The sequence below is a fragment of the Eublepharis macularius genome, chromosome 5 (genome assembly GCF_028583425.1).
Source record: "Eublepharis macularius isolate TG4126 chromosome 5, MPM_Emac_v1.0, whole genome shotgun sequence".
In the NCBI taxonomy this organism is placed as follows: domain Eukaryota; kingdom Metazoa; phylum Chordata; class Lepidosauria; order Squamata; family Eublepharidae; genus Eublepharis; species Eublepharis macularius.
Genome location: NC_072794.1, coordinates 101,618,558 through 101,640,462, shown reverse-complemented (window position 1 = coordinate 101,640,462; position 21,905 = coordinate 101,618,558). Strand labels below are relative to the sequence as shown.

The 21,905-nt window shown below is 42.3% G+C and overlaps 1 protein-coding gene across 1 annotated transcript in view; it reads left to right on the top strand.

Annotated features, from left to right (window-relative positions):
- LOC129329596 (cell division cycle protein 20 homolog) overlaps positions 1 to 21,905 on the top strand; it is an 85,798-nt gene that overhangs the window by 1,188 nt on the left and 62,705 nt on the right. The window contains exons 2-5 of the mRNA XM_054979053.1: positions 9,217 to 9,355; positions 9,564 to 9,745; positions 15,684 to 15,838; positions 15,977 to 16,133. Of these exons, the coding sequence (XP_054835028.1) occupies positions 9,217 to 9,355; positions 9,564 to 9,745; positions 15,684 to 15,838; positions 15,977 to 16,133 (633 nt within the window). The remainder of the gene's footprint in view (positions 1 to 9,216; positions 9,356 to 9,563; positions 9,746 to 15,683; positions 15,839 to 15,976; positions 16,134 to 21,905) is intronic.

Below are 21,905 nucleotides of genomic sequence, written 5' to 3'. Positions count from 1 at the left end.
TCAATTAAACCCACATGACTGCCAAAGGCAACTCACAGACAGGAGTATTTCAAGAAGTCTTTGCTTAGAAGCACAATTGCATATCTTACTTTGCTCCCAGCATTGTACAGTACATAAATGCAAGGTTTTTAAAACAATAAAATAAAAAATTCTGGCTTCTAACCATATATTATAAAAAAGTTTATGGTCCTGATTGAGAGCTCTGTCTAGCTATAAACCCTGCCTATCTTTGCATATAAAAAGACCACTTAAGTAATGGGCTCTTTTGGCTAATTGAGTTTAGGAGTATATTACAAGGACAGAAACCCTAATCAGATACATTCTTGCTTAGCCTATGATGAAACTCATGAGGGATGGATAATTAAATGTTTAAATTGCTCCTGGGTAAGATGTGAAGTCAAGCGTCGCAGTTTAAATGCCTTAGGTCCTCTATGGTCTGCAATAATACTTCCTGAACTCTATATTCAGTCTTTTTCATCCCCGGTAGAAGTTCATCCCCCAGGAGTTCCCCACGTGGTTTTTCTTTTGTTTCTGTTAGATTAATACTTTCACCCTTTCTCTTTGGCATCATACTCTTTGAATTCTTTGAATTCCTTGTTATAGGAAATTTTTCTTTGGGAATTCTCTCCTGAACCAAAAACAAGCTTACAGAGAGATTCCTCCTGGGGCTGGGTGTCTCAAGGGAAACTAGATTGTATCTGGAACAGAAAGAGCATCCAAGAAATACCAGTCTGCCAGTTTTGTAATCCACCACAGCCCAAGCTCAACATTCAGTGTGAGAGGCAATTTTATTCTTGTGGTAAAAATACTAATACTGTGCTGCCATATGAGAGCTAGCACATCTCTGTTGTCTCTGTCAAGGTCTTCTGGATAAACAGCTAGGAGCTTTTATCTTTTGCCTATTGGGAAAGAGAAAGATTGACCCTTTGGATTCCTTCCTAGCATATCTGAGGAACATTTTTTCCCTTTAAAACCCTAAGAAAATATGAATCATGATTTCTGTAAAGAGATTGGCAAGGACCACGGAATTAGAAGGTGATGGCCAATATTTCCATCTAATAAGAATCTGTCACCAGAACTGTATGAATCATCGTATATTTGTGTGAAAGATGTATGTTTGTCCCCTGAAATCACATTACTTACTAAATTGTTTTCTTTGGGAGTCAAAAACATATGGCATTTAAGATGTTGCTCTATTCATACATACACTCAAGCTCTCCAAAACAATTCAGACAGGGAGTGGGCATTTTTGCATACCTCATAAATCAGTTTATTACCAGAAACATCCCTGCAAGTCACTCGTAATGACTAACGCTATAGCAAAGCATTTACACATCATCTGTCGACAATGGCCCAAGAGCACTTACTTACCAGTCAATTTTCAGGGAACCTGCACTCGACTTGGCGTGCCTGTGTCTGACTCATGTTGAGCTGTGGTTTGTGGAACCATCCCATGAATGAAAGTTATAACCTGGGAAGTAGTCCTATTTCTGAAGTGCCTGAACCAACCATTCCCCTCTGACGGGTGTTATGAACTTTTAGGGGCTGCAGACTAGGGTTGCCAGGCCCCCTCGATCTCCCAGCGGGAGACTGGGGCCTGGCTCTTACCTTGGAGTAGCTTGTGTGCACACGCGCAAAGCACACGCGTGCGTTCCTGCAAGCGTGATGACATCATTTCTGGGAGTGACGTCATCACGCAGCCCCCGTTTGGGCGCTGATCGGGCCCGTTGTGGGTGCCTGCGGAGCGCAGGAGCGCTCCCACACCCCACAGGGGCCCACAACGGGCCCAATCCGTGCCAAAACGGGCCTAATCTGCACCAAAATGGACCTGATCCGTGCCAAAACAAGCGTGGATTGGGCCCGTTTTGGCATGGATTGGGCCCGTTGTGGGCCCCTGTGGAGCGCAGGGGCCCTGATCCAGACCAAAACAGGCCTGATCCTGGGGCTGCTGTGCGCGGGGGGTGCAGCACCACAGGGGGGCGTGCATGGAAGGTGCGCACCCCCCTGCTGGCCAGGTGAGGGTGGGGGTGGGAGGGTGGGGGCGGGGGATCCCCCGCCCCCACCGGGGGACTGGCAGCCCTACTGCAGACTCATTGGAAAAAAGTACCAGTTTGCTAAAATCAAAAACAAAACCCTCTCCAGTGTGGGTAAGCTGGTGTGCTGTTGCCCCTGTACCTCACTGAAACTTATCAATCATAGGAGGAAAAGAGACCCTCTGAGGGATTGTTCTGCCTGTCTCCATCCCTGCCACACCCATGTCTTCTAATTAGTTAATATTTTTCTTATATATTATATATATTTTCTTTTCTTTTCTTCATTTAAATTTTTATTTAATTTTGGTTGCTGTAACTTGTACAAAAAGATATATAACAAAACTGATAACACATTTCCAATGAACTATATACAGAGAAGAAAAATATTATTTACATATGGCATCAAGTTTCTAAATGGAGTTCCTCCGCCCTTCAAATGAGATATTGATCTTAAACAGAGATATTACCTATGTGCTTACTGTCACTTTATAAAAGTTATTAAGAATAAACAAGCAGGTTATATTAGTCTTGAGTTGACATGAGTTTTTTTTACAGAATCTTCTTTCCTCAGGAACTCTAAGACACGAATCTATTGCTCCATGAAGTATGATTTATAATTTCAGATTGTTTTATTTGGTCTGATAGTTTCTCCGTAACAAATTGATCCTAGATGTGAGTAAGATGTAAATACTTAATTATTGACATATATGAGGCTTCATAGAATATAGTAAGCAAAAAAGCACCCTGCCTCAAAGAGCTTACAATCTAAATTTTGACAGCATAAGGGGAGAGGAGGGAAGACAAAGGTGCACTGCACATGCAGATATATCAATCAGGTTTAATTTCTCTAAAAGGTGAGGTATAAGGAATCTTTGTTTAATTAATATATCCAGGGCTTTTTTGTGGCAGTCCTCTAAATATATATCTAAATATATATCTGAATATATATTTTTATATGTGAAATATGTAATAATATACTATGTTTTTTATTAATCTATTTGTGGTTTTTAACTGTATAAATTGATGTGTTTAAATATGTTGTCATCCGCCTTGAGCCCTTCGTGGGGAGGGCGGAACAGAAATCCAAATAAAATAAAATAAAAAATAAATACTCATAGGTACTGAGGTTTGGCATGTTTTGGAAGGGCTCTCTCGTGTCTTAAGGGAGGAACTGGTGGAAATCAGTGCAACCTTGTAGATGAGTAACAACTTTCTTTCTTTCTTTCTTTCTTTCTTTCTTTCTTTCTTTCTTTCTTTCTTTCTTTCTTTCTTCTGAAGCAGTGAATATATCTAATTTTCAACATAGACAAATCTGTCAATACTAAAATCCAGAGACTCAAGCCTTGAACAATAATACAGACCTAAAAAGCAAATCTAAAAAGAGCCCCAGATATACAGAAAAATCCAAAATCTAAAAAAAAAAATACATTGGAGATCAACCCCCCCTCCCACACACACACACACAATAAAAGCAAAGCCTTTAGCTTTAAGAAACTAATGCCCTGTGGGGGTTGCTAGGCAACCACAACATATTGCCAGCCTTCAAGCCTTAGTCTCTGTCAGTGAAAGGCAATAGGGGCAGATCGGGTTGCCAACCTCCATATGGTAGCTGGAGACCTTTTGGGATTACAACTGATCTCCAGGCTATAGAAATCAGTTCCCCTGGAGGAAATGGCTGTTTTGGAAGGCGGACTTTATGATATTATGCCCTGCTGAGATGCTTCTCCTCTCCAAACTTTGATGTCCCCAGGCTTCACTCCCCAAATCTCCAGGAATTTCCCAACCTGGAGCTGGCAAGCCTAAGGGCAGGGTCCTTTCTAGGACTGTTTTGGGCTGAGAGAGGACTTCTTGTGGCTAGGCCTGGCAGCAACCACCCGGCAACTTGAAGCCACACAACTTGCATGACTCATCCAGGACTGTCTGCTTGATATTGTTCAACAGCAGCCACACCATAAAAGATAGTGTAGTATAGTGGTTACAGTTTCATACTAGGATCTGGGACACTCAGATTCAGATTCTCACTCTGCTGTGGAAGATCACTGGGTGACCTTGGGCTAATCACTTTCTCTCAGTCTAACCTACCTCACAGGGGGGTTGTGAACATAAAATGGAGGACAGGGAGATAATGTAAACTGCTTTGGGCCCCCATTGGGGAGAAAGGCAGGGAATGAATAAATAAATAAATAAACAAATAAAGGTGAACATTGTAGGGCTTATAAAGGGCAGGTTGGTTAGCGGGTGGGAAGGAGAGATAAGCAAGGAGAGATATGGGGTCTCCCAGGAGGAGGGATAGGAGAAATATTGCGTGGAGGGCTGCTTGCTTCTCCCACCTGTGCACACTCGGTTGAAGAGGTCCTTCGAGATGATGGAGAGCGCTGACCCGGAGTCCACTTCCATCTCGCACGGCGTTCCCTCGATCTGCACTGTGACGCGGATCTTTGGCTGTACTGTTGCCCTCGTGCTCAGGACGAGAGTCCTGACTGCGTGCTCATCTACGGTATTGCACTCGTTGGACCAGTGCGACCCCCTCTCTGTTAGCCACCTTGGCGGCGGGGAGCTTCCCTTCTTGGATGCCCTGCAGGCGCGTGCAATGTGGCCTTTCTTTCTGCATGCTCGGCATTCAGCGTCTCGGAATGAGCAATACCGCCTCTCGTGGGTTCCCCCGCAACTGGCACATGGGGGCCCCCTATACAGTTTCTGCTCGGAGTGCCGGAATCTGGTGGCTTGGGTCCGGTTGACTTCGTCATCCTCCTCGGTGTTGCTCTCAAGGCCCTCGTGGTGGACTGGTTCAGCGCGTTTGACCAGGGTCAGGCTGCGCGATTGCCGCACTTCCTTGGTAGACCATTCAGCCGTCTCTGCCGTGAGCACTTTCTCCAGGGCCTCTTTAAACATGAGCGTCTTCTTTGCGAACAGGCGCCACTGCAGCTTCTCATCCCGCAGACTGCACACCAGTCTGTCTCACAGCGTGTTCTCGAGGTCTGGGAAGTTGCATTTCCTCGCCGCTTTTCGCAGGGCGGTGACAAAGTTGCTAACGGACTCGCTATGTGCTTGGTCTCGCTTGTGGAAGACGTGCCGGCTGGCAACTTCCAATGGCTGCGGTGAGAAGTGGTCTCGGAGCTTGTCTTAGATCTCACTGAACGCCAACGCCTGGAGCTGCGCCAGCGCTACCAGCGCCCGGGCTATCTCGAACATGGATTTCCCACAGACGCTGAAGAACGTGGCCCTCTGCAGATCTGCATCTTTTAGCTTATTTGCTTCTAAGTAGAACTCGAACCTCGCGATGTAGGACTCCCAGTCCTCGGAGGCTGAGTTAAAAGGCCCAAACTGGCCTGCGCTAGCCATTGTCCCCGTGCGCTGGCAGAAGGGCGAGCGAGTGCGGGCCGGGCAAGGCGACACTTCCTTTGCCGGGCATGATTCAGCTCTGTGGCACGGGGCTGCTTACCCGTATGTAGTGAATTTGCTCAGTGTGGGGCTGCTTACCCACGTGTAGTGATTTCGCTCTTGGCACTCCTCTTGCGGGGCTGCATACCCGCATTGCATCCCACCTTCGTCGCCAGTATTAAGTACTGGGGTAGGCCCCACAAGTGATTCAGCCAGACAGTGACTTCAGCTCATAGCATCGTTTATTGGTACAAGAGAAGAACAACAGGCCCCCAAGGGGCCACAATATATACATTCCCAACTCCCCCCATATCCGTAATTGCCCAATAAGAACACGGACCCTAGGATCCCTCATTTGCATGCACTAGACAAAAGGCAACATGTTTACTGACTTGCAATTGGCTGCCCTAGGATGCTTCATTTGCATGCACTAGACAAAGGGCAACATGTTTACTTGATTGCAATTGGCTCACGTCCAAGGGACTGACGATTGGTTGCTGATATCCCAATTCCTAATAGGATTGGCTAACTGAGGAGCCTTGTTTCCCTTGAAGCTAGGCCAATACATAACATCCCACACAAGCTTTTGCAGGTTCCCCACCATGCAACAGGACCATAGTTTTCCTGGGTAGGTACTGTCACGGGGAAGTTAGGAGGAAAACCTGGAGAAAGGGGGGACATATAAAGACAGGTTGGATTGTAGATGGGGAAGAGAGAAGATAGCAGGATAAGGGGAGAAACTATGGGGGCTTTCAGGGAAGGGAAAGAAAAAATAGAGGGGGGGGGAGAAAGAAATTAAATGCCCCCTGTAAGTACTTGTGGGTCCACCATCTGTCTTCCCAATTAATACTTCTCTGTCTGAGGTCAGAACATATGAGACATACATTGTAGCAAACTTGCTACTCCCCTTCCCAGGACATGTCTATTCTGGAAGCCTACAAAGGGAAAGCATCTTGTGAAACAACTGTGGGTGGAAAAACAGTTAGTAGAGAAAAGGTTAAACACATTCCTCCATCATTCCTATGCTCAGAATTGTAGACTGCTTTGCGTTTATTAAAAAGCCAAGACTTTGTTGCATGAATGTGCTTATGATATGTACTTTGCTCTCTTATCTTGCTTCCTTACACTTACATTGGGGATACTATCTCCCAGAGGCAGGAAACTTTCTCTCCTCCCCCACCACCCGCAGAAGCCTGCTGCAAAACCACATGGCTATTTAGGGATATTTGTTTACGACAAAAGGCCTTTCCATTGTGTGGCGTCACATGCTAACATGAGGTGCTGGAGATGGGATACCCCTTTTGACTAATCCCCTTTCAATTCATCTGCGTAATTCCTTGCTTGATGCAGCTCTATACGTCAAAGGTAAAGAGGGTGGCCCTTTAGGGCCCGAACTGTTTGCACAGGTGACTTATAGACACCAATAAACATAGGTACACACTAGGGTTGCCAGCTCCAAGTTGGGAAACTCCTGGAGATCTGGGGGAGGAAACCAGGAGAAACCAGGAGAAAGTGGGGTTTGGGGAGGGAAAAGACCTTGGCATGGCATAATTCCATAGAGTCCACCCCCCCAAAGTAGCCATTTTCTGCAGGTGAACTGATCTCTGTGGCCTGGAGACCAGTTGTAATTCCGGGAGATCTCCAGCCACTACCTGGAGGCTGGCAACCCTAGTACACACTTGGTCCAAACAAATGAATGTAATGTATACTATTGAGAAAAAATGTTAATGCACATATCTAGGAATAAATAAAGAACAGAATATTTTATTTCTGTCCACTGCTGAACTATATGTTAGGCACAAATCTTCAACTTCTTTTTAAAGACTTCAGAGCAGCAGCAGCAGAAGTGGTCAGAGGTGATGGTGCAGGAGAGAGGAGTAACTCTTTTCCCAGTGAAATTCTCGGTACCATTCTCAGCTGTAAAACAAGGATAAGATCTAGCCCCAAACAAATACTTGTCCTACAGATTCTAAAGGGCAAATGATGAACTGCCATGTTAAAATCAATGAGATTAAAATGGGGCTTTAACAAGAACAGGGATTTCATGAACACAGCATGGTTCCAGTGAACAACTCACCTTGCTGGGCCATCATGGAGATGAGTAAGAATTAAAGTGCCTTACATCTCTACAGGACTACATACAAATCCTAAATAATAATCTCCTTAGCAGAAAAGAACATGACTCGTCTTGCATGTGACTTTCATACCAGAATGTCACACACGTTCCTCAGACCAATCCCACTCCATACATTCTTTGGATCCATTTTTAAAAAACAGTTCAAGCCCTGTATCTCAGTCAAGCCTGTCCATCTGAGTCAGGAGGGCTGTTCTGAATGACAGCACTCAACCATGGGACATTATTATAATATTATTAAAAATTCCTTTGACCATGTGCAGGGTGTCTTGCTCATCTCTGAGGGCGTGTCCACCACACAAGGTATTTCCTTAGAATCAGAGGAGCTGACAAAACGCCTCTCGAACTTGCAAGTGCACGTGCACTGTCAGCTAACTCTGAAATGGCCTTCCATTAATCTACCCGTCAGATGGAAACTGTAGCAGGGCCTGGGAAGACCGTGTCACCCAAACACCCTGAGATGTTATGCTGGGCACTCCCTTGCTGCATCGCGCCATTTTTGTCAAGAAGCTTCTCTCTAAAATCTATTTGGCCCTAAACCATGAAACTCATGAAGTGCCTCCTCACAGCCAGCATCCATACATCTAGCAGAAAGGAATATCTCGAACCCCAGGAGCACCTCCCTTCTAAGAAATTAACCATTTGATTCCTTTATGAACTTAATTGGTATCTGGAGTCATCAGCAATTATCTCCAGCAGAAACTAGTTTGGCAACCTCTATAATAGCTTTTCTTCACACACAGTGTGTCTGCAAAGATGTATCTGATTAGGGTATCTGACATGCCCTTTCTATTTGATTCAATGTGGTCTTACATAAAGGCTACTCTTTTTATACTCCAGACATTGGTGAAAACCAATCAGAAAAATGTTCATTCATTAATACAATGGTAGCTAACAATCGATGGTTGTGGTATTCACATAAGCAAACTACTTTATGACACTTGACGTTACCTAGTCAAAATGTTTTCCATTAATCAGCCATAAACACTGGTGCCAAATGATTTCTTTTTCTGGATACAGTTGTCTCTAATAAGAACATTTGTATAAGGATAGAGCCCTAAAACACAAAATCTTAGTTGCTCTCAAAACAATAATTACTCTCCTTTCTCCTCTTGATTTTTGATCAGTTCTCCTCCTAAATGTAGTCAGATGAAAATATATCATGAACTGACTTTTGGTTTTGGTTGTTTCCTAATTTTACTTTTAAGAAACGTATTAGGTATTAAGGGGGAAATGGCTAATGACACAAAACTTTGTCATGTATGAATGGACAGATACCGTCATGCCCAAACACATGGATGACGTGGGCAAAGTAGCAAAGCTGCTTGAAGTTGCATGCATCAGATGTCCATGTGACTGTTCTGCTATGACAAAGACTTTCTCCTTCGTAGATATTGTCTCTGTCTCTCTCTCACACACACACTTTTAAAATTCTTTCCACAACTGTATTCCTGTTTGCCTTACCCTTGCTCCTCCTTCCCTTCCTAGATGAGAAGCACTGCTCTCCTCATGCGGTTTCCCGTCTCATAGCTCAGAGCAAAGTATAAGCTTCTGCAGACAGTTGGCTCAGTGTCAACTGTATTGGGGTATTTATGATTAAAGTTGCATTCATCCTCAACCACAAGACAGCTGGGAGCATATTCTTTGTTTCCTTATCTCCGCACACAGAGGCTGCTCTTCTGACAGAATCACCTAAGGATGTCTTCTGCTTTTCTCGAACCTTTGAGGATCTCAACTGTTTCTGGAATGAGCCAGCAGTGGCAATGCAGATGGATAGGGCGTATCGCTTCTTCTACAGATACAAAGGGTAGGAGGCCCTTAAAGTGAAGGCCACCCAAATAGCTGTCAACCTGGATTCTGGCTTTCAGTAGATGAGTGGGGAGACTTGGAGAAGCATCTGTAGTAGGGAAGGGATCTGAAACTCCTTTCCCTTAAAGCAAAGCTAGTAGAGGTTACAGTGGAGGAATCTGTAGCTCTTGCTGTGATTCTCTGACTTTTCCTATTCATCCCCACAGAGAAAGGCACAAAGAATGCATGCTGACCTCAGAGAGACAGAATGATGGAAGTTGGCGCCATATCTGCACCTTTCCCAGTGACCATAATAGTGTCAAACTCTTCATAGAGCTCTATATTGAGGTGCTAGACAGCTTTAGCAATCATACCATACTCTCTCAGAATCTCTCAGTGGAAACTGTTGGTAAGTCTTCCTTCAGAACTGGAAAACAAAGAAATGTAGAGCAAGTAAAGGCCCATCTAGGGCACGCAGGAGTTTGTGCAGTATCCAGTAATATACAATTCTGTGGTGATCAGTGCCTGGCACTGTGATAGATGCTACTGCTTAGCAAAATTTCACACTAATATATGCTGTTCAAATTAACTATATTGGTGTTTATTTTTATTTTAATGCTGCCATGTTGTTTGCAACCAAAACTGTATTTAAAGGGGACATGGCAGTTGTACATGTTTGATTTAACTACTGCAACTGCAGGTGCTTTATGATAAGTGACCTTCTCCCTTACACAAAAATACTTCATCTAACTGAACTTGTAACTAAAGTTCTTTTTTTAAACATTATTTTTAATTTAGTTTTTTAAATATAACAGTAACAAATAGTACATCAACAAACAAATTTGAAGTTCGTTATTCAGTTGTTGTTTTCAATGATGTCGTGCTGGACTGCTTAACAACTAAAAGGAAACAAAAATTGTTGTCTTGGTACATAGATAAGTTACATAGTGAGGAATACATCGAAGTAATCTTTAGGTTTAACTAACTTATTAACATAGTCATCTGTCATTAGAAATTCCAAAATTGAGTAGCATTGTTCAATAAAATTCAAATTGTATTCAGGTATGTCAGCCTGCTTAATAAAGTCCATAAGTTTTGCCATTATTAGTTGATCCCATATGCTCAACAGCCAAGATGAAGTAGTGGGGCTCTTTTTGTTTTTCCATGCTACTATTACCGATTTACCTACCGCCAGCAGATGTGCTATCAAAGTTTTTCTTACGTTTGGGATTTGAATATTGTGCCAATTGTTTAATAAAATTGTTTCTGGTTGGAATGGAAGGTGGTAGCTTGTTATTTCTTTTAATATAATCAATCACTTCTAGCCAGAATTGTTTAATATGGATACAGTGCCACCAGCAGTGCAAATAAGTGTCCCTTTCCCTACAACCTTTCCAACACAAAGATGACTTAAAGTGATCTATGTGTTGCAGTTTCGAGGGGGTTAAGTACCAGCGTGTCATCATAATCTTAATTGATTGCATTTTAATGCTCACTATCTTAGTGTTAAATATATGTGCCTTCCAGATTTCTTGCCATTTATCCTCTGCAGTGTCAGTATTGCAATCTTTGTTCCACGCCTTTTGGTAGGGTAATACTTCACATCTTGCAGTTGTTAACAGTAATATATATAACACAGATATAAGGCCTTTTGCATTGCTATCACCTCTTTTAACCACTGTTTCAAAATCTGTTAAGGGTTCAGCTAAAGCCTTTTTGAACACATCGCTTTCTAGCAGATGCTTTATTTGAAGATATTCATACTAGGGTATTTTCTCCTTTATTTTTTCTTCTAATTTAACTTTTTCCATTAGTTGCTTATTGCTAACAATGTCAATGATCCTTACCAGATTCCCCTTTCTCCATATACTATACACTTCTTTGCTTTCTGCTGGCTTAAATCAGCTCTGACCGGTAAACTTTGCTACCAGAGAGTTTGTGCTTACTAATACTGATTTAATTCAACTAAAGTTCTTTTGATAGCTTAACCCTCCCCACAACCGAACTTGAGGTCATTAGCTGTATTTTGTATTTTGTTTAGGTAATGGAGAGTAGCAACTTCCCCCACCCACCCCACCCCAAGCATGCTACAATAGTACAGCCTACTATTGCTCTTTAGCTGAGAGCAGTATTGCCTTATTTATTTATAGTCCACCTTTTAAAGCATACGCAGAAAAAGGCAGGTCCTTCCACCAATGAATTTATGGTCTAAGCAAAGGCGAGGAGGGGAGGGCAGAGAAAGGAACAGTTTGCAGTTACTTAGGATTTATACTCGAGCATGAGAGCAACATTTCTTTGATAATTTCATTTTAACATGCATTTCGGTCTGTGTTGCTGCCATGTAGTCTGGGTATGGATTCAACTGAGCAAGCACACTGTTGCCTGCCTGCCTGCCTGCCTGCCTGCCTGCCTGCTAGATGAAGTTTGAGACAGGACCCGTGTCAAATATCCCATATCGCCAGAGTTTGCACAGCCTCACTGTAAAAACAACCTAAATGCCTTTTCCCCACCTTTCAGCTAGATTGCACTGCCCGAGCATTCTTGTTGCTGCAGATATAGCCAAGTTTCCAGCATTCCAGGCGGCCTCTGCAGATTCCTGCATTGCCAACTAAGTCCTGGAATGCTTCTATCATCTAAAAAAGCATTCCCACACAAAAATATTGCTGCATATACAGAAGTGTTAGAAATCCATGTTTTCTGCATTTCTTGTATGCCCTTTGGGACTTATTTTGCTCCACTTGCAAAACAATGGTGATATTTATGACATCACTTATGTGTTGTGGCTATGCCTTTTCTGTTTGTTTATAGATCCCATAATTTTTCAGACCACTATTATGTACAGAACTGTGAAAAATTTTCATGGCTTGAGTAGGTGTGTGGTGTGGGCAGTCCACCCTCAATGAGGGAAAGCAATGCATTGTTTTCTGTGCATGCCTACTTAGATGTACATCAAAACGTGCAAGCATACAAAGAGACAACCCACATTCAAATGTCCTCTTATATATGCATCTTACAGCTGACAGTTTTCCTGTATTGCATTGCCTTCAATAGAATATTCAGTCAGATAGGCACTTGGAAGCACACCACAGAAAGCAATGCAGTGAAAACAGACCATTTGCACTGAGGTGCATATTTGAATATGTATCTCATTTATTCTGGATCTTATTGTCTCTGTGCAGGAGACTTCTGATCTTAAAGTCTCTCTGCACAAGACTTCTCTGACACGTGTTTTTTATGTGGTGGGAGATGCAATGTTAGCTGGGGAGCGTAGTTTTAAAAGACAGAGACTGCGGAGATCGCTCTAGAGGGAATGGATTCTCTTACAGTCCTCTGCCACCTCTGGCATGCTGAACTGTGTCCTTCCAGAGCCTTTGTGCTCCCAAGGCTCAGTTAATTCTAAGTTTTAAGCAACAAAAGTGGCAGGGCAAAGGCTCTGGAAGGGATGACAGTCCGGCACTCAAGAGACAGCAGAGGGCTGTGAATGAATCTGTCCCCTCTGGAGCAATCTCCACCAGTTCTGTCTTTCAAAACTATGCTTCCCAGCTAATATTGTGTCTCCTGGCACTTGACAAACATGCGCCCAGGCGTCTTTTATTCTGTGAGGAGGAAGGAGGCAGAAGCTGTTTCTACACAGATTATCTGCCTCAGATTCAATGTTGTTAGGAAGCAGGTTTTGATCCTGATTCCCACACCATTGTAGAGCATTCATGTGCCTCCCAGGGGTTCCCCAGCTTTTCTCTTGGATCTTTCTCAACCTTTTCTGCAAATTTTAAGAAAGATTGCACAACACCTGGATGGCTGCCATGTAAGGTTACCAGTCACTCAGTGGAGTGGGGGATCCCACCCTCCACCCCCTATCACCACTCACCTGGCCGCAGGGGGGAAAGGCGCAGGAACGGGCCTCCCAGGCATGCTCCTCGGGCAATGCAATGCTGTAACTTCCCAGGAGTGATGTGATCGCTCTGCCCCGAGAGCTCTCCCATGCTTCATAGCAGGCCAATTTGGCTCTAAATGGATTAGGCCTGTTTGGGGCCAAATTGGCCCCCTGCGAAGCACACGTGCACTCCTGCTCCTATGAGATGTCATCCATAACCGATGTCATCACATAGGCGCGAGGGACACAGAGAAGGTGTGTGCCAGGTACCTGCCCTCCCACTGGGAGGGCAAGGGGACCTCTTAACCCTACTGCCATACCATGTTAATGGGAATGTTTGGATTTTCCTTGACACTGTCCATGCAGCAGCCATTTCCTCCTCCAGCCACCAGGGTTGTATTCCATGAGATGTCTGATATGAGTCAGGTTGGGAAAAACCCCAACCTGACCCTTGTCCAATGTGTGGTAGAAGACTCACCTTTAAAAGTGCTTTCTGCCCGCCTTCTGTTTGACAACCTATGCCCTTTCAGTGACTAAAAAATTACTGAGGGAGGGAGGGGTCTGGATGTCCTGCTGCCAGGAACCACATGCCTGCCCAAAATAGTAAGTTGAAGGGAGGGGGGATGAAAGTTACATGTAAAAGTAGGATGAAGCTTCTGTTTGTTTATTGATTTTGACAGTATTCCACTTTTTCCACAAGAGACCTAAGGTCCTTCACAAACGATTTGTCAGCAAGCATTAGTAACAACAATTAAAACACTCAATAATAAAAACAGCAATAATAAATGATAAAAATTCTAACTTGCCCAAATACACTATCCTCTCCAAAACTATCACATGCACTGATCAGCCCCCCCCCTCTCTGAATCACCAGGGATAGCACTCTTCTTAACTCCTTAATGTGTCCTGTATCTTTGAGTTGGTATCCAATCATTATTTTGGAATAGGACTAAACTAGATAAAAATGTTTGCCAAAAGCATTAGCTTGATATAATTGTTAACAAAAATAATGTGAAAACTGAGGATTGTTGCTTGTACTTTTGTTCAACATAACCTTCAAATGTTTTTATTCTTTAAGCATTTAATCAATATGTGAGTTAAAAATAGGCAGAAATGAAAACAAGAGCAATCGCTACATATGATTTATCAATAGAGATAGAGATACATATACAAAGATGTATGTAGATATCCAGCTGTGCCTCGTCTTGATGTATATTTTGATTAATAACCATTTCACCATTTACTGAAGTTAATAAATATTGCTAAGAATATCAAAGGAGACATTGGGGGCAACAGAAAGGAAAGGCTGTGTCAACTTTTTATGTGCCCTGATTTTGCTGAGGATGTTGAGGGACTAACATTCCTGGGATTAACTGGAGCTTGGACTGTGTACCTAGTAGCACATACTCAGATGGCCAAAGTTCCCAGCTGATGCCTACATTGCAGTCAAGCTCACACAGAAGTGAGGATGCATACTGTAACAGTTAAGCCTCTAGGGAGACAAATAATGCCACCAATGTACATAAAGTTACTTCCATTGTTCACTCAGCATATGGCATCCTAGTCAAGCCAAGCAGCATAAAGGTAAGAGAAATTGATAGAGGACCTTGGTATATTGCAGCTGGCATGATATGTGTTCAAGTAGTCACATGTGGGGTGGATGCAGGGCTGGCTCTAAAATGAGGACAACTGAGACAGACACCTCTTATCAGCCTCCCATTCCACCCACCTGTCAACTCCACTGCCTCCTCTGCCTCATTCCCTCCACTGCTACTACCAGTAGCCAGAAAAGCAAGTCCACCTCCCCTATGCCTCTTTTAAACACAGAACAGTAAGATGCATTTGCCTTGTAGGGCATCCTAAACTCTCTTGAGATTCCTTTCTCTTATAAGAACTTGGCCACCTTTTTGGTTGCCACAGCAACAGGCAACAAAAATAGTGGCCAAGCTCTCACAAGAAGAATCTCTCAAGCATTCAGGAAGCCCTTATAGGGCACACACAGCTTGCCATGCTGTTTTTAAAGGGAACTAGGGGAAAAGGCAAAGAAGATCAGCTGCTCCAGCTCCTGGACAGTAATGGAAGTTGAAGTGAGGTGGATGCAGCCTCATTCAACACTGGGGGTCAGCAGCAGGCACTGAAAATGTGGTTTATACATGGAAAGCAGCCTAAACTGTGTGTGACCGTGAAATTCTAGTACTATTTGTTCTCTTCGCTGTCCATTTCTGGTTTTGTCAATATTATTTTTGCCTTTCTTCAGATCTGTTGTTCCATTTTGTGTCTTTCTAATAACAGGATCTTGTCATCAATCAAACCAGAGTCATGCCTACATTGTGACACATCTCCCAGATGTTTAGCCTCTCTTTTGTTAGAAAGGAGGCTAACTTTCCCTATTCAGTGGCTCTTCTTCCTCCATCCTTCACTGCCAGCAAAAGGGAACAAGAAAGAACTTTTATATTTGTTTGTTTGTTTGTAGGTCTAATTTCTCCACCAGAGAATGTAACAGCTGAATGGCCCAGAATGGCAGGACAGTTGCATGTGATTTGGGATCCCCCACCACTCAGCTATGTGGAATTCTTGGTTTATGAGGTTCTTTTTGGTGTTGAAGACTCCAAGCAGCCCCCTTCCAAGGTATGTCTCATGTACGGAAGCATGACTTGTCTGTAAAGCCTGCAGGAGTCAGACATTGCTGCTCTGAAGTACCACTGTTGTTAGTGAGAGAAACAGCTTCTGTCCGTTCTTACTCTTGCTTGGTCCTGTCTCTTACAGATTGAAGTGAGGAACAGTCACACATGCCGCCTCAGTGATCTGCTCCCTGGACAGCAGTATCACATCCAAGTGCGCACCAAGCCTGATGGCCTCTCTCTTGATGGGCTTTGGGGACCCTGGTCTCCACCAGTGTTAGCAGAGACACCCCATCTCCCTGGTGAGTGTGCGACTTCCTTGAAAGTGACTATATATTTGCACTTTATATATTATGTGCAATAATTTTTACTACAGCGCTTTGGGCACTAGCACTTTATTTACTATCAACTGAGGTATCTGTATTGTAGCACTTGCGTAAATGGTTTTCCAATTGCGAGTAGGATTATTGTTAGAAACTCTCTATTTACTGTGTGACTTCTATAGATGAATTGTTAAATAAAATAGAATTGTAATTGTATGTATTGAGTCTATTAGTAAGATTACGCGGGTAGCTTTTGTTTTTTTTTTTATAAATTTTTTTTATTGGATTAGATTATAATATCATTCAACACATACATTACCCACTTGTAAGTCTATTTCTAACCCCCTCCCTTTCCTCCCCCCTTTTTAGTTGACTTCCAACAGTTTTCCAACCCTTAGTCTATCTTATTACTTAATTACTTAGTATCTCATATATTCTATTAAACACACACTTAATACTCTTTTCTCTAAGCTTGTTAAATCTCTACTAAAAATATCTCTGTAATACAAGTTTCCCTTTAAATACCTCAGTTAAACCATATATTCTACATAAGATAATGCTAGCATAATAATATATATTAGCAATCAAGATATTAAAAATATAACATTATATCCATTTTACTTTCCGTTTACTTAAACTCTTTACTTTCCACAATCATCCTGATTCTGATATTGGCTTAAACTCTAATATTCTATTACACACCCATCTTTTACTATTTCTTATTCTAAGCTTATTTTAAGTCTATAAGGTAACTGTTATACTCAAATATCCATTATATACTCTTTACTTAAGCTATATATTGTAAATAATATCTGACTAGCTTAATCTTATATATCCATACTAAAACATCTATTATTTAATACTCTATAATTTTTAATTTTATCATAACCCCAATGGTAGCTTAGATTTTAATAATTAACTTCCCCCTTTCCCAGTAAAGTCACTTCTCTCTTCTTCTATTACATTTCAGTAATTCTCGAACTGCCACAGTTCCCCTTTCACATCCCTTTTTTCCCCTAGATATTGTTTCAATTTCTCCCAATCTGCATTAAATTGTCCTGGATCAAGGTCTTTAAGTTTTCTTGTCATTTTGTCCATCTCAGCCATGTACAGCAATTTGTAAATCCAATCTTCTGTAGTTGGTATTTCTTGTACTTTCCATTTCTGCGCATATAAAAGTCTTGCTGCTGTAATCATGTAAAATAACAGTGTTCTATACTGCATTGGAACATCTTCCATTCCCAAGTTCAGTAGCAGCAATTCTGGGTTCTTATTTATTTGGGTTTGCAAAACCTCATTAATTACTTCAATTATATCTCCCCATCGCTACCTCACAAGTCCACCACATATGGTATAGTGATCCTTCATGTTTTTTACGTTTCCAGCATTTATTCGACATATTAATATTTCCTAGCGCAATTTTCTTTGGTGTCAGGTACCAACGATAAATCATTTTGTAGACATTCTCTTTAATACTTGTACATGTCGTAATCTTCAAAGTCGTTTTCCACAGGTATTCCCACGCCTCCATTGTTATTTCTTTGTGAAAATTTATAGCCCACTTCACCATCTAGACTTTTACTGTCTCATCCTCTGTAAACCATTTTAAAAGTACTTTATAAATCCTTGAAATTTCCTTTTTACCTTCTTGAAAAATTACATCTTCTAATTCTGAGTTCTCCATTCTTATTCCTCCTTTCAAACAATCCGAATTATAAAGATCTCTGATCTGTCTATATTGAAACCATCCATAACGTGGAGACAACTCCTCCTCTGTTTTTATTCTCAATTTTGAAAATTCTACTCGTGTTATCTCCTTGTAAGTTAAACGCTGCTGCTCATTATCGACAGTTCTCGGATCTATTACTTCATACGGAATTCCATCTTGTAGGTAATTTTTATACTTCTTCCAAATTGTGAAGAGCCTTCTCCGAATATAGTGCTGTAAAAACATAGAGTCTGCTTTTACTTTATCATACCACAAATATGCATGCCATCCAAATATTTTTTTATATCCCTCCAAAGCCAGTAATTTGCGATTCTTCAGCGTCATCCATTCTTTTATCCATGCCAAACATATTGCTTCATGATATAATCTTAAATTGGGCAGCTGCATTCCACCTCTCTCTTTGGCGTCCTGTATTACTTTCATTTTCACACGAGGTTTCTTGCCTGCCCACACAAAATCCGATATTTTCCTTTGCCATTTTTCAAATTGTTTGGAGTCTCGGATAATTGGAATTGTTTGTAACAGGAACATCACTCTTGGCAATACATTCATCTTTACTGCTGCAATTCTTCCCAACCATGACAAATTTAACCTATTCCATTTTATCAAGTCTCGCTCTATTTGTATCCACAATTTCTCATAATTATTCCTGAATAGATCTATATTTTTCACAGTCAGTTCAATACCCAAATATTTTACCTTATTTGTTACTTCGCAGTCCGTTATTTCCATTAGTTCTTGTTGTTTCTGTTTGGACATATTCTTACATAGTATCTTTGACTTCCTCTTATTTACAAAAAATCCAGCCAAGTCTCCAAATTCCTTTATTTTCTCCATTACCTTCGGCATATTCTCAATTGGATCATCCACAATTAACATTATATCATCCGCAAACGCTCTGACCTTGTAGGAAAACTCTTTTATTTTTATTCCTCGGATTGCATCATCTTCCCGTATTTGAATCATCAGTATTTCCAAAACCAAAATGAACATCAATGGTGACAAAGGGCAACCCTGTCTTGTACCTTTACCTATTGTTATTTTTTTAGTCACATCGTCATTCACCACAATTGCTGCACTCTGGTCCCTATAAATTTCTTTCACTGCTCGTATGAACTTTTCTCCCATTTGCAGCTTTTCCATAGCGGCAAACATAAAGTCCCAGTTCAAGTTGTCAAATGCTTTTTCAGCGTCCATGAAGAAGAAACCAACTTCTCTATCACAATGCTTGTCGTAATATTCAATAGCGTTTATAACTGTCCTTAAGTTATCTTTGATTTGTCTATTTGGCAAAAATCCAGCTTGCTCCTCCGCAATAAATTCAGACATCCATCCTTTTATTCTCTCAGCCAAAATCTTCGCAAAGATTTTGTAATTATTGTTCAGCAACGAAATTGGTCTATAATTTTTAACATTGGTCAAATCCTGTCCCTCTTTAGGAATCAATGATATATTAGCTTCTCTCCAAGTATCAGGGGTCCTCTGATCTCGCATAACTCCATTAATCACTTCTCCCAGGAAAGGCGCCAGTTCATTAGCCATTACTTTATAAAATTTAGCTGTTAGTCCATCCGGGCCTGGTGCCTTTCCTAATTTTGTTGACTGAATTGCCTCTTTTATTTCCTCTTCCGTCACTTCCCTATTCAATTTTTCTCTCCAACCTTCAGAAGTTGCAGGGAGCTTCATCTTTTCCAAATACCTCGTTATAGAGTCTTTATTCACTTCCTTTTTTTGGTACAGCTTTGCATAAAATTTTTAAAAAGCTCTAATGGCTACCTGCTCCAAATATGTCTTATTCTCCTCACAAATTTTATTTATGATTCTCTTCTCTTTTTTTTTCTTCAGTTGCCACGCCAAATATTTCCCAGGCTTGTTTGCACCCTCAAATGACTTCTGGTTCATTCTCTTAAGATTCCATTCTAATTCTTTGTTATTCATTGCCGTCAATTGTTCTTGTAGGATTTTAATATCCTGATATATCTTCTTTTTTCCTGGTCTCTTCTTAAGTTGTGTCTCTTTGGCTTTTATTTTGGGGTGATTCAGACTGATTACCGCGTTACTCTCCTTGGTGGTTAGTTGTCTATATTGAAAGTGATCAGCAGGGACCTCAGTGGTCCTACCATGGGTAATGCATTGTTTACAGCCTCAAAAAGGAAACAATAGAACCTAGATAAGAAAAACAGATGAGAGCAATAAAACATGCCAAGTCTGCAGAATCAGCACCTTTATGTCAGGGCTACAAAGGCTGCTGCAATACTTTGTGCAGTCATGGTAGCAAAGTCCCACAATGGTGCAAGGAGAGGTTAAAAGAAATGAAAGCTAAAAACTACTTTTCACATTAAGATTTTTCTATACATAGATCATTAATTACAATTGTGTATTTTACTACATGCATATTTTCCTTCCTTCGTTCCTTCCTTCACCTTTCTGTGCCACCTTTCCAGGAAACCCACTTGAGGCAGCTTTCAGGTAAAACCTGATAAAAACAACTACACAGATAAAACTAGTTAAAATTAATGAACTATTAACACAGCATTAATAACACAGTCAGTGTAAGTACACCATAAAACATTTAACAACTTAAAAAGGGTCTCATAGGCTAGAACAGACTAGAAAAGCAATTTAAGAGATCTATTCTTGATTAAAACTCTGGTTAAAAGGAATGTTTTACCCTGGTTCCTAAAAGAAAGTACAGTTGGCAGCAGGCAGACCTCAAAGGGGAAAGCAGACTGAGATGGATGAGGAAAGGTACAATTAGATGACTATAAAATTGCATGTGCCTTGAAAAAAAGTTTATAGCACAATCCTGAGGGCGGGGGGAGCCAAAAGTGCTTAGGGAGCAACCTAAGAGTTATGCTAGCATATCCTGGACTTGCGCTTGCATCATTCCCCATTATATGGTGTAACTGTGGCATAAGTCCCTGCACCAGCACACAGGGATGTGGGGTAGGGCACGACTTAGTCAGATCCCTAAGCCATTTCGGGCCAGCGCATGCCCCCAGCAGCAGCAGAAAGTTACACCACAGAAAACGACAGTGTAGCTCTTAGGATCCCATTCTATGGGAAAACTTGATTCCCCCCCCCTTTCTGGCTCCACCCAAGTGACCTGGAAGGGCATAGGATACAAACCACTGTGAGGACCAATCTGCTTGCATCACCACAGTGGCCGAGCCCCATTCCCTACACCCAATCAGCTCCCCAGGCACCCTACATAACTTCTTGCCGGGGCACCCATAACTCCAGATAAGTACAGAGGCAATCGCAGGCTCTGCCCAAGAGCCTCCAACTGAGGGGACTTAAGAGCATGAGGCGCAAGAGGGTGCTCGCAGTAGCACGACAATAGTGTGCTGGGGCTGCGCCCCCCTCCCTGTCTCCCAGGGGCTCATGCCCACCAGCTGCTCCTGCAGCAGACCTTGGGACTGCCCCTCAGTGGGTCCCTCCCCTCCAATTGGGCAGTTACAACATGCCCCCCCCATTTCACAAGCTGCATCTTTTTTTCTGAAGGGGGCCATGAGCCCCACCGGCTGCTCAACCAAGCAGCCACTACCCAGCTGGTGCCCAGGTGCAAGGTGTCATGACCACGGGGATGTGTGGTTCCTGACTGCATGCTCCCTGGTGGGGGAGGTGGAGGCAGATTGCGAGAATTGTGGCTTGCTCATTGGCTGCACTGTTGCTTGCCACTTGCATTCCTGTCATGGGGGTGATGTGGCCATTAGCGGATGTTGGCCAGGTTGTCAGGGGAATGGCGGAGTGGATGCTCTTGGCAGCAGCTATGCCACACCTTGCCAGGCTCAGCCGCTAGCATATCACACGTTGCTGGGCTTGGCTGCTGTTCATTCCAAGCATACTGTGTGTGAGTCCTGCACTTTTCTCCTTTGAATCTGATTTTTTTTAAAATCCTTTGATATGGCTGAAAGGGGAAACTGCAAGTGGAACATTGGACACTGGGCCAACCTACACATTTGGGTTTTTAATGAGTTGGGCCCCCAACTAGTCAAAAACCTGTAATTTGGTCCCTTGTC